This window comes from Quercus robur, chromosome 5 (genome assembly GCF_932294415.1).
Source record: "Quercus robur chromosome 5, dhQueRobu3.1, whole genome shotgun sequence".
Taxonomy (NCBI): domain Eukaryota; kingdom Viridiplantae; phylum Streptophyta; class Magnoliopsida; order Fagales; family Fagaceae; genus Quercus; species Quercus robur.
In genome coordinates, this window is record NC_065538.1 from 79,105,076 (window position 1) to 79,123,311 (window position 18,236).

The 18,236-nt window shown below is 34.6% G+C and overlaps 1 protein-coding gene across 1 annotated transcript in view; it reads left to right on the plus strand.

Annotated features, from left to right (window-relative positions):
• Positions 1-654: 654 nt before the first annotated feature.
• Positions 655-18,236, plus strand: part of LOC126727261 (cysteine-rich receptor-like protein kinase 10) — a 49,737-nt gene continuing 32,155 nt past the window's right edge. Inside the window, exons 1-7 of the mRNA XM_050432846.1 lie at positions 655-1,523; positions 4,245-4,367; positions 4,476-4,681; positions 4,931-5,138; positions 5,257-5,494; positions 5,920-6,070; positions 6,155-6,371. Of these exons, the coding sequence (XP_050288803.1) occupies positions 722-1,523; positions 4,245-4,367; positions 4,476-4,681; positions 4,931-5,138; positions 5,257-5,494; positions 5,920-6,070; positions 6,155-6,371 (1,945 nt within the window). The 5' untranslated portion in view covers positions 655-721. The remainder of the gene's footprint in view (positions 1,524-4,244; positions 4,368-4,475; positions 4,682-4,930; positions 5,139-5,256; positions 5,495-5,919; positions 6,071-6,154; positions 6,372-18,236) is intronic.

Genomic DNA, 18,236 nt, shown 5'->3' on the forward strand with positions numbered 1-18,236 from the left:
TAAATGCGTACTCCCTCCTCTCACATAAACGGTAGGTCCCACTAATTAAATTCATGATAGGATCCATCATTAATGTAAAAAAGATGAGTACACATTTATGGTACTCCGAAAGTATCTAATAATTTTCCCGAAATCATACAATGAAATATAAAATTATTTTTTTATTCATGTACGGCCTTTAACTTCAAATCCGGTTCCGTGTATTTAGTGAATAAGTCAATGTACTGGCTTTGACCGTAAGGATAATCCACTGTGCAGATTCTACGTGTTCATGTCTCGGCCCATCAATCCATGCTGAGTCAAATTTTAGATTTTTCTAATCCTTGACGGTACATGTCTCGGCCCATCAATCCATGCTGAGTCAAATTTTAGATTTTTCTACTCCTTGACGGTACAGAATTCAACATAAGTTTGGTGGGAAACTGATCAATATACCCAAGCATGCCAAATTGCCAAATTGACTTTTTCTAGAAGTAAAGAAAAAGCTAGAACACTAATAACTCCGATAGCGTTGATGACTTTTCAGCTCTTGTAATATACTCTTACTCGATAAGATTTTTTTTTTATGAATCTTTTTTAACATGAATGTGAGGAAAACTAACGTTTTATATGTGACTTCTTTCGTTCTTTGTAATATGCTGGTAGATATTTTCATTCATATTAAACATAAGCATATGCATATGTTCATGGACGAATTTCTGTTGAAGGCATAAGAGTCAAAATGTTTTACCTCCTCCACAACACCACAGCCTTTCTGTTAATATTATGTGTAGTCTTTGCGCTTACCAGCTCCATTATTTCCCAGCCAGTCTACTTTGCCCACAGTTGTTTAGATCAATCAAATGAAACCGCCAACGCCGATTACAAATCCAACCTCACAGTCTTGTTGAAATCTCTATCATCTAAGGCTTCCCAAAACTACAGCTTCTACAATGAAAGCTCTAATATTGGCATCTACGGCCTCTACCTCTGCCGAGGTGATGTTTCTAATGAAACCTGCCAAATCTGTCTGAGCAATGCGACCCAAGATATCACAACTCGGTGCCCATCTAATAAATCTGCAATTATATGGTACGATAAATGCATGTTAAGGTATTCCAATGTTAGTTTCTTTGGAGTGGCATCGTGGTCACCAGCGATTATTGGCCAGAATACTGCTAACCAACCTGATTTTTACTCGCTTACTCTGTTGGATGCTCTAATAAATCGTGTCAATGTAACGGAGAAGTTGTATGACGCTGATAATCTGACAGTGATATTGAGAGGACAGTCCGTGATAAGTTATGGGTTGGTGCAGTGTACTAGAGATATTGATGGTGGTTTATGTGTCCAGTGCTTAAATGGCTTGATGGATTTTGCCAAAGATTGTTGCCAAGCCAAAATAGGGTGGCGAATTGTAGCCCCAAGTTGCAATCTGAGGTACGAGAACCAAAGTTTCACGGATCAACCACCAGCAACGCCGTTACAACCACCACCACCGCCCCAATCCGAGCCTCCAGCACCACAGCCGCCGCCTGGGAACGGTAAGTCATATAGATTTGGTATTTTCATGGAAATCTACTGCTCAATATTTTGGGCTTATTAAATTGTTCAATTATTATATATTACTCAGATTTTTTAAAGTTCTAATTTAATAAATTAATCTAATTCTTTTATTATTTTAATGAAAATTTCAATGGACTTGGTTTAGATCTAGTGTATTCAATGCACCAGACCTGGTCAAATGGTGACATATGTCCAAAAGTGGACATGAGTCACCATCTCAACGGGTCCAGTGTCCAGCAAGTCTAACCCAATTTCAAAATCTTATCGATATTATGTAGTATTAGTATTAGATGTGATTTTTTTTCTCAATCAAGCCATTCTTAAATAATTTGTAAATTTACTAAATCTTATCTCATTTGATATTATATATTATATATTAGATGCTTTGATTTTTTTTTTCTTTTTACCTTTTTTATCCAGAAAAAACTTCGAATGAGATAAGACTTAATTGGCAAATTTAAAAATTATTTGAGAAAGGCCTGATTGGAGGGGAAACAGATTTTAATCAAAGGACTTAGGATCTGTTTGGTTGGAATGATAGAAATTAAAGAGCGGATAGAAAAATGGGAAGATAGAAAAAATTTTATTTTTCTCTCATTTGTGTTTGATTGGGAGAGAGGAAAAGTGAAGGGATTGAAAATTTTTTGTTTAATTGAGAAAAAAAGTGAGAGAATAGAAAATATAATTTATATAAATTGACACAGCCCTTACTAATTCCAAATCATGGGAAAATTAGTAGGTACTATAGTTTAGCAAGATGGTCGACCTAACATTACTATGTCAGAGGAGTCAGTACCATGTTGTTGTATTCCCAAAATATAAAAAGTTATAATTCAATTAATTAATTAATTTTGTTACCGTTTGACATGGAGATAACAATTATCCAACTCATTTTAATGGAGCAATTCTGTCTCCTGTGTTCTCAAAGACCAGGTGTAAACTGTAAAGTATTAGTATTAGATGATCGAATACTTTATATATATATATATATATACACTATAAATAAAAAAACAGAGTACAAAGGATATATAATAGCAGTTTTAGAGTGATAGAGCATCCACATCAGTTGGTGGATACTCTTCTATAATACAAAAACTTCTTCATTTTGCACATTTTGACCAAAAAACCTCCCACATCAGCTCATGTAAACCTGTGTAAAATCATCTAAAAATTTCCATGAGCTACAGTAACCATGCATATATACACGGTTACTGTAGCTCGTCTATACATTATTATAATAATTTCTAATTTCGCTTGTTTTTTTCTCTCTCTTCTCCATCTGCACAACCAACACCCTCATCATCATCTGCTTCTTCCTCTGATACACACACTCCCACAGTCAAAATCAAAAATCAACCACAAAATCACCCAGAAACACCACAAAACCAAACACACCCACACATGGACACACCAACGGAGACAGAGAGAGTGGATCGGAACTTGTGGCAGATCGGCGTGCTTGGATCGGCGTTCTTCTCGCCGTGCTTGGATCAGAGACAGAGAGAGTGGATCGGCGCTTGTGGCGGATCGGCGTGCTTGGATCGGAGTGTTTGGATCGGCGTTCTTCTCGCCGTGCTTGAATCGGAGTTCTTCTCGCCATGCTTGGATCGGAGACAGAGAGAGTGGATCGGCGCTTGTGGCGGATCGGCGTGCTTGGATCGAAATGTTTGGATCGGCGTTCTTCTCGCCGTGCTTGGATCAGAGTTCTTCTCACCGTGCTTGGATCGGAGACAGAGAGAGTGGATCGGTGCTTGTGGCGGATCGGCATGCTTGGATCAGAGTGCTTGGATCGGCGTTCTTCTCGTTGTGCTTGGATCGAAGTTCTTCTCGGCGCCGTGCTCCCTGCTTGGATCGAAAGTTCAGAATGTTTGGAATAGAGAGGAGTGAAAATCTTGGAATAGAGAGGAGTTTCAGAGAAACTCTAGAATAGAGTCTCGTGAGTGGAGAGAGAGAGAGAGGCTCGTGAGTGAAGAGTGGAGAGAGAGGGTATGGAGAGATAGACCAAGAGGGAGAGACCGGGTATGGAGAGATAGAAGAGAGAGAGAAAGAAATCAGAAAATATGATAGAGAGAGAGAGAGAGAGAAAGCGCGTATAAAAACGGGGAATGGGTTAGGTAAGAAATAATAAAATAATTAAGAAAATTGATTATTTAAATAAGAGAGGTGATAGAATAGATGAACTGATGTGGGTGTTTTGTAAAAATGATGGTGTAAAATGGAAAAAGTAGGCTTTTGGTGTAAAATAGACGGAATCTTTTAGACGAGCTGATGTGAATGCTCTAATTGGGATAAAGAAGCTAAGGTAAAACATCCACTTAAACTCACAAACGTTGAATGTTTTAGTCTACAACTTGTAGAAGTTTTTCCTTATGTTTACTTCCAGTACTAAGATAGTTGTATTAGATTCATCTGGCGAATTGAGTGCCATTCCCCATTTGATACAAAGGACCTTCATTAAATCCTTAATCCGTTGTCTCTGCTAATAAATGACAACAATAATAATAAGGGTTGCTAATAGATTTCACTTGGTTTATCTGTGACAGTTTGAGCAGCTTATGCCCTCGCATTAATTGATATATATATATATATATATATATATGATAAATTAAGGATTTTGATCTCAAGTAATTTTATCATACTCTTATTTGACAGAATATTTTAAGCATACGTAGGTAATTATTTTTTATGATGAGCAACAGGAGGAAAGAAGACAACCAAGACAGTAATCATTGCTATATCAACAATTGCATCAATTGCAGTAGTTGCTGCTCTCTTCGGTTTCTGGTTTTATAAATACTCTGGCGGGAGGAAACACGAAGAAGGTAGATTTAGTTTAGCCAATCTATTATAACCAATGATTCTTTTTTTCTATTAAAATTTGTGTTTTTAGATGGTCATTGATTATTTTAAAAATCTAATTTGTTACTTAGAGAGGGACACAAGCCAAGTAATTCCGTTTCGAAGTAATTTTCCAAGGTTACGTTCAATACAATTAACGGACAGCGGAATGCATGCAAGGGATGTTGACGACAGTGGAGAAATGCTTTACTTCGATTTGAGTACCATACTGACTGCTACAAACAATTTCTCTGAAGTGAATAAGCTTGGAGAAGGTGGTTTTGGCCCAGTTTATAAGGTAAAAATTTATAAATATTTTCTTTCATATGCAATTTTTGAAATTATTTGAACAATTGCAATTGAAATTAATACATAGCAACAGTAAATGTTAGGATCAATATCAACTAAATGATTACATCATTTGATTTTAGGAGAATTGAACCATTATTGAACCTTTAGTGTTGTAACATGTAGCAGAGTATGTCTATTGTCTACCAATACTGTGTCAAAAGTTTTCATTGATAAAGAATGTTTAAAATGCTTCCAGGGATTGATAAATGGAAAGGAAACTGCAATTAAAAGGCTTTCAATGAAATCTAAACAAGGTCTTGAAGAGTTTAAGAATGAAGTGATTTTAATTGCAAAACTTCAACACAATAGTCTTGTGAGGCTCTTGGGATGCTGCTCAGAAGGAGATGAACAGATTCTAGTCTATGAATACATGGCCAACACTAGTCTTGATGCCTTTTTGTTTGGTTTGCTCTCTCTCTCTCTCTCTCTCACACACACACACTTTGCACCATTAATTATAGGCCAATTCATGGCAAAATTTTCCCATGCGTGAGAATAAATCACCTTAATATTAAAATGTAGATCCAAAAAAATGTAAGGAACTAGATTGGGCTAAACGCATAAACATTGTCAATGGGATCGCTAAAGGCCTTCAATATCTACATGAAGACTCTCGGCTGAAAATCATCCATAGGGATATGAAAGCGAGTAATGTGCTTTTAGATGATGAGATGAACCCAAAGATATCAGATTTTGGCACTGCTAGGATGTTTGGGAGAAATCAAATAGAAGCCAACACTATCAGAATCGTGGGCACATAGTAAGCAATCCCTTGACTTCATCCTCATTTTAATTCTATAAATCATTGTTGCAGCTTTCAAAAGAAATTTTTCTGCCCATGATCAAACTTAAGTTTGGCATTCTTGCATGCATGTTTTAGGAGATTTATGGTTCATTCCATCTCCATTTGCAACTCATTTTTCAAATAACATTTTTAGTAAACATTAAAATTTAGCATTGAATCAAACGGAAAACTCTAAAATTTCAATCATGATTTAAAGAAAGCACTGTAAGAACAAGGATTTGCAGAGGAAGAAAGCCACTTACCATGAGTCATGGTTTTGTCAAAGTACCTTATGCTCTTAGTGATACTACATAGTCTACATTAATTAGGACAACTTAGCCTTCATTCTCTTTTACAGTACTTGAAACCATATTGTATAATAATACACGTTTTTTTAATAGTGGATACATGGCACCAGAGTATGCAATGGAAGGGTTATTTTCAATAAAGTCTGATGTTTATAGCTTTGGAATTCTAATGCTTGAAATTATTAGTGGAAAAAGGAATAGTGGCTTTTATCATCCAGAGCGGGCACAAAGTCTTCCATCATATGTACGTCTCTCTTCCTTATCTATATCTTTAGCCAAAATTAACTTTTTGCTTGCTATTGTAAACTAAAGAAAAAAACACCAATAGGTATGGCGACTATGGAATGAAGGCAAAGGAGTGGAATTGATAGATCAGACCATAGTTGATACTGGTCCTATAAGTGAGGCTTTGAGATTGATCCATATTGCATTGTTATGTATTCAAGAAGATCCAAATGATAGACCTACCATGTCAAGGGTCCTTCTCATGCTTGCAAGCAAATCGATAAATCTTCCTCAGCCATTAGCTCCTCCATTTTCTGTAGGTAGGTTAATACTATCCGATCAATCTACAACTACTGGGACCGGAACGGGATTTGTCATATCTGATCAATCTTCAACAAGTGCTTCTGGCTAGTTAAGATATTAATTGGAGCATGCTATTCAACAAGTGTTTCATTTTCGTGCAAATGTGTCAGGTTAGGAACAATAGCAAGTGTACAACCATACCTTCTATTTTTGTACTTATTCTTACCATCTGTATATATTTGCATCCGCACCGGAATTACATTAAATTATTTTAACACATATACGGATATACCAAATTATGGAAAACAAAACACGAAGGAATAGAGATCTATCATGAAAGGAGGACCTTGTCATGTGATAAGACTTCTGATGAGAAATACACCTAATTTTGTTAAATGGATTGATGTATATGTAAGTAGCCTCAATAGTGAGATTTAATTTATAAGCATTTGGATGTAGGAAGACTTTCATTTGAGATATTTTGGACCTAGAACCCGACTTAGAATTCAGTTTCGGGGATGTGAATCTTATGATAAATCAAATGTTTGTAATCCATTTAAAATAAAATAAAGTTCTTCTACCTTGAACAAGTACCAAATCAAGGCAATTACATTGCCACCTACTTGGTAATAATGGTGGTTCACGTGAAATGGTAAACCCCCTAAACTTTTATGTTGTTGTACTGAGATTTCTTTAATTATTTTTCCACTAATTTGGTATAATAATTTTTTTTTTTGAGAGTTTCAAACCTATGGTGTCTCCTGATGGTAGCTCTTTATCATCAAATCAAAACACTAATCGGTTTTTGATGTAAGCAGAGATTAAACGTCAAATCTGTTATTCAACCATCAGAGACTTTACCAGTTAAGTTAACTGGAATCCACTTAGTACAATAACTTTGATACTATTGAAATAGACATTTCCGTCCCTTAAATAAAGGAAAATTCATGTATGATTAATACAAGTTACCATCTTCTAAAAAAAAAATCTACCAATATTACAGAAAATTGACACAGTAGCACAGAATTTAATGAAAAAAGAAAACATTAATATATTTTTTCTCTTACACACTATAGGATAATAACTAGTACACATAAAATACATGCCAATGTGGCGTGCAACTTATGTTTTCCCATAAATAAATAAATAAAATCACTTATGTTTATTTCCCATCATTTATTTCGCTGCATGGAATTTTTTTTTGTATGGATATGTGTGAATGTGTGATTCGGTTTGTCAAATGGATATTGCCCTGCTCTTTATACCAAATTTTCCGAAAGGATTGTCGACAGAGGATGAACTTGGGTCGAATTGTTGGAACCTGGTAGTAGTAGGCACTATAGGCACAGAGCTGGCAGTGGACCATGAGGAAGGGCTTAGGCCGCTTGGACAGGAGTCCCACACAAAAATGCGAAGCACTTGTTTTGATTTTGCACAATTCATAGATGCCCAAATAATCATATACAAATTATTATATTAAATTTCACAAAATTGATATAACATGACCTCTATATAGCTTGTTTGTACTTTTTGTAGTGCCTTACACACATACTCCCTTGATTAATTTGTTTGTCCATCATATAATTCCTACATTTCAAGAAAAACAATTTAATAAAAATTAGAAAATAAATCTTTTAACATACATGTTATCTAAAAAAAAATCAATAAAAGTTTATCAGTTTTTAAAATTATTTTTTTCTTAATTTGAACGAAAATAAAACAATTAGAAATTAATTAACTACTGAATATTGACTATTTTAACTAAAATTAATGATATATTAATTAGAGGGAAAAGACTTGCAAAAAGAATTTAGTATAAGTAAGATGGAAGAAAGAGACTACACTTTCCTTTGATTTTGAGAGTTCGCAGAAAGTCGCTTTAGATGATTCAGACTGTGGGCACATCTAGCAATTGTCCTTTGGCAATATGTCTAGTTTTTATGGTTTTTGGTGGAAAATGTGCCTCGATATACGATATTAGGTAAGTAGTAATTTTCCATCGACGGCATTAACGTATGCAGGTTTGGTCCATAAATGCTGTAATTATCTTGCATGGACTCCTGCGAGGAAATCAGCTTCCCTATCTCTCTCATTAATCTATAGCATAATACCATAGCTTTGGCCACGTTCTTGTTTTGGTCACTCAAATTGAGATATTTTAGTCTTTTTCATTTATTATTTTTCTTTTCAAAGCTAAAATACAAAATGCATATTTTAAATTTAGTTGAAATTCATTTCGGACTTCTAAATTTACTTTTATTGAATTAAGTACTTTAAGTGTCAAATTTATTCAATTAAGATCTTATCTGTTCAATTTTGTTAAAATGTTGCCTATTATTATTTTTATTATTATTTTGAAAAATAAGAAATCTAAATATTTTTTAGTATTTATCTATTCACTCAAGCATGTATAGTCTCTCTATTTCATACACACTGAATAATTATATAAAAGAATCTCTTAATAATGAAAGTAAAAGGTTTCAAATTCATTTCAGCAAAAAAAAAAAAAAAAAAAAGCTTCAAATTTAGAATCTAATGAAACATAATTTAAGAACCACTAAGGCAACCTCTTAAGGTTTTTTTTTTTTTTTTTTTTTTTTTTTTAATTATAAAGGTAAATGTTTTTATTTATATTAAACATTTATATTAAACACCAGCCATATAATATAAACACACACACACACATATGTTCACGGACGAAATTCTTTGAAGCCTAACGTAAGAGTTAAAATGTTTTCCCTGCACAACTCGAGAGCCTTTCTTTTAATATTATCTGCAGTCTGTGCCCTTACTAGCTCCATTCATTCCCAGCCAACTTATAATGACCACATTTGTTTAGATCAATCGAATGAAACCTCCAACACAAATTACCAATCCAACCTCACGGTGCTGTTGAAGTCGTTATCATCTAAAGCTTCCCAAAACTACAGCTTCTACAGCGAAAGCTCAAGTATAGGCATCTACGCCCTCTTCCTCTGCAGAGGTGATGTTTCTAACAGTACCTGCCAAAGCTGTGTAAACTACGCGACCCGAAATATCACAACTCAATGTCCATCTAACAAAACTGCTATCATATGGTTCGATCAGTGCATGTTACGCTACTCTGATGTTAATTTCTTTGGACAGACGCAGATATCGCCAATGTCGCTCATGTATAATACCCAGAATACTACTACACCTGAACTAACTAATTTTTACGCACTTGGTCTATTGTACGATCTAATAGATCGTGCCAAGGTAACTGATATGCTGTTCAAGAGTGATAGTCAGACAGTGCAGTTGAGTGATGGGTCCAAGATAAGTTATGGGTTGGTGCAGTGTACAAGAGATATCGATGGTCCTTCGTGTGGCCAGTGCTTAAGCAACTTGATGGATACAGCCGAGACATGTTGCCAAGCCAAGATAGGGTGGTGCATTTTAAGCCCAAGTTGCTTTCTGAGGTATGAGAACTACTCTTTCACTGAGCAATCACCAGCAAAGCCACTGCCGCTGCCACCAGCCCAATCCATGCCTGCAGCAACACTGCCGCCGACTGTTAATGGTAAGACATGTAGATTTGGTATTTTCATAGAAATCCTCCCCGTTTGGTGCACAGGATTCGAATTGGAATTTAAAATTAAAAATTAGCTGAGGTCTTTTGTTATTATTATTATTATTATTATTATCAGAATGGAGGTTGTTCTGGAATTTACCTATTTGACAAACAAAAATAATCCTAAAACCTAGAAAAAATTTTTGGCACTGAACTTCTTCTTTTCACATAAACGGTTGATCTAAATTTACTCTTTTTTTTTTTTCAAATAATTGATCAAAAATATTTTTTTAGAAGAATAATTTATCTAATTTAGTTAGTGAGCTTCAATATATTTTGTGAGACAAAGGAATATCAAATCGCTTTTGGTAAATATTAATGGGCTGTTTTGAAGAGTGGTGTCGAAAGGTGTTTCAGCAGGGAAGTTGAAAGTGGAGGCTTTGTTTGATCTATGGATGGAAATTTTGGAAGTTTTGACTTTTGAGCAAAGTTTTGTATTTTAGGGAAGAGAGGGTGGGTGAGAGGTAACAATACGTGAGATGGGGTCTATGAGAAATTATTGGTCGGAAATTGACGCTTTATTAGAATCGTACAGAGCAGTAGGTGACGTGCTAGCAGCCAAGTATAATTATTATTTGTTGCGAGTCATTTTTTCATGTTCGTACACCCTAGACACGTGTCTTAATATTATTAGACATCATCAAGTTGAGGCTTTTTGTTAAGAGGGAAGTTGGGTCTGACACCTTCACAGAATGGGCTTTTAGAGTCTCATTTTGCCGCGCCTGTACGTGCACCATTCCAATCCAAAGATGGGCTTGTTCTCTTCTACTTTTTCCGCTGAGAAGGTTGTTCTCCACTTTCTGTGAAATGAACATTACTCTACTTTCTGCTACGCCTTTCTCCACTTTCTGCTGAAGGAAGATTACTTCTTCACTTTCTGCAGGATGCTTTCTGCAGAAGGAATGTTAATTCTCCACTTTCTGCTGTGATTTACTCCATTTTCTGCTGCAGCTTTCTCCACTTTTTGCTGGAGGAAGATTACTTCTCCCCTTTCTGCAGGATGAGATTTACTCTACTTTCTCTACTATTACAATTCTGCACAAAAAAAAAAAAAAAAAAAAAAAAAAAAAAAAAAAACTAAAGTCCAAAGAAAGTGCTCATTAAGTAGATGTTAGTTCTCAACATATTCACAAATATACATATGCGTTTGTATATTCACATATACTTTATAAAATGGATTGGGCCACAAGGTTTTCGGTCCTAACTCTCATAGCCTTATTGCTTTAACCCAAGGGTGCACAAAACTGTGAGGTTTGGAACTCGAATCAAAGTGGCCGCTGTTTGAATATCTCTTCTCAAAAGATTCAGCTGAAATTGATTTTATGGGAGACAGGAAGTTCTCCTAGTGGTGCATGTCAATATTACTATTGTGCCATAATCTCTTTCTTTCCATGCGTTTTTCTGCGGAGTGTGCTGCTGCACTACTAGGTACTCTACAAATTCTCAACTTTTCTCTTTGTATTTCTCTGCTATTTTTCTCTTTTCTCTCTATTCTCTCATGTGTATTTTTGTGTTGTTTCTTTTCCCTGTGGAAAAAATAGCCAAATAATACATTTTCGCAAACTATGTTGCAATCTTCCACTATTTCAAAAATATATAGGAATTTACTACTTTTTGGGTACTTGAGTTTGGCGAAATTGAGTTTTCCATAATATTCAAGTTCTATAAACTTGAGTACTATAATTAATTTTCAAAATTTTCCAGAATATATTTTTTCAAAGAACTTGAGTTTTTGGAACTTGAGTTTTACGACAGTAAACTCGAGTTTCAAAAAAGTGATAAATCCCTACATATTTCCAAAACAATGGTAGATTACTAATTTTTTTTGCTAAATAGTGGTAGTGGGCCATTTTTGCCCTCTTTGTGTTGTTCTCATTGTGTTTTTCTTCTCTCTATGATATCTTCTCTTCTTTCTGAGTTCTCAGTTATGTTTTTTTCCTCATGAAAGAGGAATACCTGTATTTATATCCAAGTGTTTTCCTCTTGTGGTACATTAATCCATGGTTTTCCATTTTTCCCGCTGGGTTTCCTTTTGCCTTGGGTTTGGGATATTCTTTTCCTGCCGAGTCTTCTTTTTTCTTTGGGTTTGGGATTCGGCAGAGCAGGTAGTCACTTCTCCTTTTCCCTGCTCAATGCCCATAATTTAAGGGTGTGTTTAATGCACTTGTACTTCTTCATATTATGGGGCTCTTCCTTTCTTTTCTTTCTATTTTTGTGGGAATGCTCAAAGCCTCCACATGGGTCATTCCGCAGAATCCCCTTTTAGTGGGCTTTTTTGTCATTGCTCTTCTTGGGCTTTCTCTACTAGGGTTGGGCCTATGACATGCACCTCGTGATAACCTGCAACTTCTCTTTTGGTATGAGTGTTTTTCCCAGCATAAGCAACTCCCAATGAGTTGTGGCAGATTATCACAACTAGGATCTTACTCCCTTCCACCAAATCACACCTCCCTGATTCCCTACAATGATAAGTCAAACCTCATTTGTATGTCTGGTATACAAATTGAGTGAACCCATTCGCCTACCTTGCATTACTCTTCAGTTCTTATTTTGTAGCTTTACAATTTAGAATTTCTCTGTTCTGCAGTGTTGAACTTGGGATTCTCTTTCTGCCATGTTTGATATTTCCTTTTTGTAGTACTTAATATCTGGAAATTATTCCCTTCATTCGTGACATGATTTCCTCTATTTTTCAATGTATTTCTCTATTTTCTCATCTCTTCAATGGAATGCAATGTGAAGGTTCTAGATTCCTTTAGTATCTTCTAATATCTTTCATTCAAATGGGTTGGGCCTTTTGGGCCTACTTCACATCATTCCCTTATACAAGGGTCTTGGGTCATTCATGGGCCCACTTATTCTCATATCCAATCATCCTTCGAGGCTTGGTCTGCTAGGCTTTGGGCCTTACCAATTAGCCCACAAAACGTGTAAAAAATTGGGAGCCAACATCATCATCATTATTATTATTATTATTATTATTATTATTGGAGAAATTACTCTTGGTATAATGTTATTATTGGTAGTAGCTTACTAATTTTTTTTTCTACAAAAAACTTACATACTCCCAGAGCAGTACTCCAGGCTCTGACAAAGGGAATGGGCCCCACACGTGGGACCCACCATAGGGCCCACCCCTTTTGTCATCTTGGAGTAGTGCTCCGATAGTAGGTAGGAATTACCCATTTTTTACTACTAGGATAAAAAACTATTTTTCAAATTCTCTATTCTACATGTTATTTATTTTAATACGATTTTTCATTCCATTATTATTGTTTCATATTTCTCACTCTCACTCCTCACTCTATGTTCGTCCCTCTCTCTCTCTCTCTCTCTCTCTCTCTCTCTCTCTCTCTCTCTCTCTCTCTCTCTCTCTCTCTCTCTCTCTCAATTAGTTAATTAAGCCTCATTCTAGGTTTTATTTCTTATGGGTTTGGGTTTGGATTTGCTGTATACATTGGTGTGGGTGCGATTATGGGTCCTCGTTAACAGGGAAGCTCTATTGTTTGGATTGGTGAGAGAAGCGGGAGGGAGAAATTAGTAAGAAAGAGCTAGGTTGGAGGAGAGAGAGAAGCCACCTCCGTTGGCGGTGATGGTTTAAGAACTGCTAGGGTGTAATTAGGAAAATGAAGCTAGGTGAACATCCACCGAAACTCACAAACATGATGTTTAGTCTACAACTTGTAGAATCTCTTCCTAATGTTTACTTTAGTACTTGCATTCCTATAGAGAATTAAGTGTCAATCCTCCTTTGCTAATAAATTTGATTTGTCTTTTTTTTTTAATAAAATATATGAGATAGAATTCTATTCTAGTCTAATCTAAGTGTATGGGTATAAGGCTCATTTCTGGAGACTTGAACTCTGACCCTTATCCCCCCACTTTTTGTATTCCACTTTATATTCTATTAATCACAACTTGTCACGTATTTGGTTAACTTTCCTTATAAAGTAGCCAAAGTTTAAAATGGAAAAAAAAATACAAATTCTTTATACCACTTTTTGTATTTCAATTTTTTTTCCAATTACAACTTGTCATATGTTTATTTTTATTTTTTTCATTTTAAACTTTGGCTATTTTATAAGGAAAGCTAAACAAATACATGGTAATTTTTTTTTCTTACCTGTGACAATTTAGGAAGTCTATGTCTTTGCATTTATTATTGATATACGTTAATTTTTTGTCTTGAGTTCTTTTAAGCGAACTTATTAGGATATATTGTATGATGAGCAATAGGCAGAAAGAAGGCAACAAAGATCGTAATCATTACTATATCATCAGTTGCATCAATTGCCGTAGTTGCAGCTCTCTTGGGTTTCTGGTATTATTCATCCTTTGGCAGGAGGAAAAGACAAGGTAGATTTAGTTTAGCCAATCTATCAAAAATTCTAAACTAAAAATTTATATTTCTAGATTACCATTAATTTTTGTTTTATTTAATCTGTCACTCAGATGGAATTATAAGCCAACAAATTTCGTTACGCAATAATTTAGCAGGTTTGTTTTCAATACACTTAATGGACAGTAGTATCTATGGAAATGACAATGACAACAGAGGAGAAATCTATTACTTCAACTTAATTACCATACTAGCTGCTACAAACAATTTCTCTGATGCCAATAAGCTTGGAGAAGGTGGTTTCGGCCCAGTTTACAAGGTTAAAAGATTTAATTTTTAATGCATATGCATTTTTAGAAATTATTCTATCACTTTCATTAGAAATTAATATACAACAATAGTTAGGATAATTGACAACTAAAAGATTATTGTGATCATTTGGTTTTAGGACAATTAATCTATCAATGAACCTTGGTGTTGTAACTTGTAACATGTAGCAATATGTCTACCAATAGTGTGTGTCTGTGTGAGAAGTTTTCATTGATTAAGGAAGTTTAAAATGCTTCTAGGGCAAGTTGATTAATGGAAAGGAAATAGCAGTTAAAAGGCTTTCAATGAAATCCGAACAAGGTCTTGAAGAATTCAAGAATGAAGTGATTTTAATTGCAAAACTTCAACACAAGAATCTAGTGAGGCTCTTGGGATGTTGCTTAGAAGAAGATGAAAAGCTTCTAGTCTATGAATACATGGCCAACACTAGTCTCGATGCCTTCTTATTTGGTATACTCTCTATCTCTCTCACAAATACAAACTCACATTCACACACTAACAACACCCTTAATATTACACTGCACCATTAATTCATGAAAAAACTTTCCTATATATGATAATCAACACTGTACCCATAATATTACAATGCAAATCCAGACAAATGTAAGGTTCTAAATTGGGCTAAACGCACAAACATAGTCAATGGGATTGCTAAGGGCCTTCAATATCTACATGAGGACTCTCGGCTGAAAATCATCCATAGGGATATGAAAGCGAGTAATGTGTTGTTGGACGATGAGATGAACCCAAAGATATCAGATTTTGGTACCGCTAGAATTTTCGGGAGCAATCAAATACAAGCCAACACTATCAAAATCGTGGGTACATAGTAAGTAATCCCTTCACTGCTTCCACATTTTCATTCCATAAATCTTTGATATTGCTTTCTCAAGAAAAATTTTCAAGACATGATCAAACTTAAGTTTTGTCCCCTTGCATGCTTGTTTTGGGAGAATTCTGGCTCATTCATTTGCACCTAATTGTTTTTCAAATAATGTTTTAGCACACATTAAATTTTAGCAGTAAATTCAAGTTGAAAACTTTGTAACTTCAATGGGAATTATTTATTTATTTATTTATTTATTATTATTATTATTATTATTTTAAAAAAGAAAAAAGAACTCTAAGAACTAGGAATTGCAAACTAAGAAAGCTCACTTTCCATTAGTCATGGTTATGTCAATGTGACTTTTGCTCTTGATGATACTATTAAGGACAACTCTACCTCTATTCTCTTTTAGAGTAACTGAAATCATATTTTATCATGATGCATACATACATACATACATACATACATATATATATATATATATATTTATGTTTATATTTTTTTCAATAGTGGATATATGGCACCAGAGTACGCAATGGAAGGCCTATTTTCAATAAAGTCCGATGTTTATAGTTTTGGAATTCTAATGATGGAAATTGTAAGTGGAAAAAAGAACAGTGACTTCAATCATCTAGAGCATGCACATAGCCTTCTGTCATATGTACGTCTCTTTTCTCTGTATATTGAGCTTAAATTAAGTTTACGGTTATGACTGAACTAAAAGAAAAAATAAATACCAATAGGTATGGCAACTATGGAATGAAGGAAAAGGAGTGGAATTGATAGATCAGACCATAATTGATACTTGTCCTATAAGTGAGGCTCTAAGATTGATCCATATCGCATTGTTATGCGTTCAAGAAGATCCAAATGATAGACCTACAATGTCAAGGGTCATTCACATGCTTGCAAGCAAATCAATAAATCTTCCTCAGCCATCAGCACCTCCATTTTCTGCTGATAGGTTAATCATATTTGATCAATCTTCAACAATTGGCACTGGAACTGGAACGGGATTGGTCACATCTGATAAATCTTCAACAAGTGCTTCTAGCTAGTGAAGAGATTAACCGGAGCATGCTATTCAACAAGTATTTCATTTTCGTATAAATAAACCCTACTTCTATTCCTGTACTAATAAATCCTACTTCTATTCCTGTACTAATTCTTACAGTTTAAATATATTTGTATCCGCACGGGAATTAGATTGAATTGGTACATATACCAAATTATGGAAAACGAAACACAAAGGAGTAGAGCTATATCATCAGAGATTTTGATGAGAAATATACCTAATGTATATGTAAGTAGCCTCTATTCGGAGATTTAATTTCTATGCATTTGAATCTTTGAAGATCTTCATCTGGTGTTGGTTGGACCTTGAACCTGACTCATTATTCAAATTTTGATGGGGTAAAGGATGATTTAGTGATTTGTTATTAATTTTATTAGTTATCATGATTAACATTTACTGCATTAAGATTTGAGTGCATTGATAATGTTTGGACTTTGGGTAATTTTGAACAGTGGATTAAGAATGCTGCTATTGACATTTTAGATTGAATTAGGTTATGAGAATGTTGTAATTTTTGTTAGGTTGATTTATCAACTATAATGAATTATGAATACCATTATGTGTTTGGTTCCTGAGAAAACAAAGGAAAATGTAACTCAGTCCTAGCATTATATATGTCTCGTTATTTCCACGCTTTGAATGTGATAGAGTTGTAACTGTAATTTTTTTTTTTCTTTTGCTTAGTCTTAGTAGAGTACCATGTAAGCATCTTTGTCCATAAATTTAGAAATTTTGAATAGTGATTGCCATGTTGATATTATGGAGGAAATTGTGTTTTTTTGTTCTTTTGTGATGATGTTAATACTCTTAGTGAACAAATTTGAATTGTATAAGATTAAGTATTTAAATATTATCAACATGTAAATTTTAGCGATCTTGTTTATTAGTCTCTCATTTGTATTAAATCTAAACAAAAGACATACTGAGCAAAAAGTCTTTTCTTCTTGACTCTACCGTTTGAAAGCCAGGTTCGACTGTGGGCTCTCAATACTCAATAGGAGTCCAATATCTTGGGCTTCATCAACTGATTGCGTTGGTCTCACCATGAAACTTCGCATGCACAACAGACACTCGCTCAATAGAATCATGAATCAGTGGCCCAATGCCTAAAGTTCAATTCTCCTAAAATCAAATTATCACAATAATGTTTTAGTTGTCACCGATCCTAACTGTTTGTGAGTATATATTAATTTCAAATGCAAATGATCAAATTACTACTAAAAATGCATTAAAAAAATTAATTCATCTTTTAACCTTGTAAATTTGAATACAAATCTTCTATTTTATATGAAAAATACTTAGATATTCTCAAAGTATAGCAAATGGTGCTCCATACGTGAATTTAATTAGTGAACTCTATCATGAATATGAGAGAATGGAACATCATTCACCGTATTCTTTTTTTTGAGCAAAAGACGATAGAGATTTATTAATATAATTGGGGGTACATGTATATACTAGATAAAACACATCTAGTATTTGTGGGGAACATCAACATTAGTAAAAAACAAAACAAAACCGGTGATGTCCCAAGGAGAAAAAAACCTGTTTGCATACAGAAATGGATATCAGTTTTTCCTAGACCTGTTGCGCTGCATTAAGGCGTTGGTATTCCTCCAGTAAACCCATTGCACTGTCAAACATAGCTTTTGGATGTGCCTGGACATGCTCAAAATAGAACCTATTCCTAGCATTCCAGATACTCCACGTCGTTATT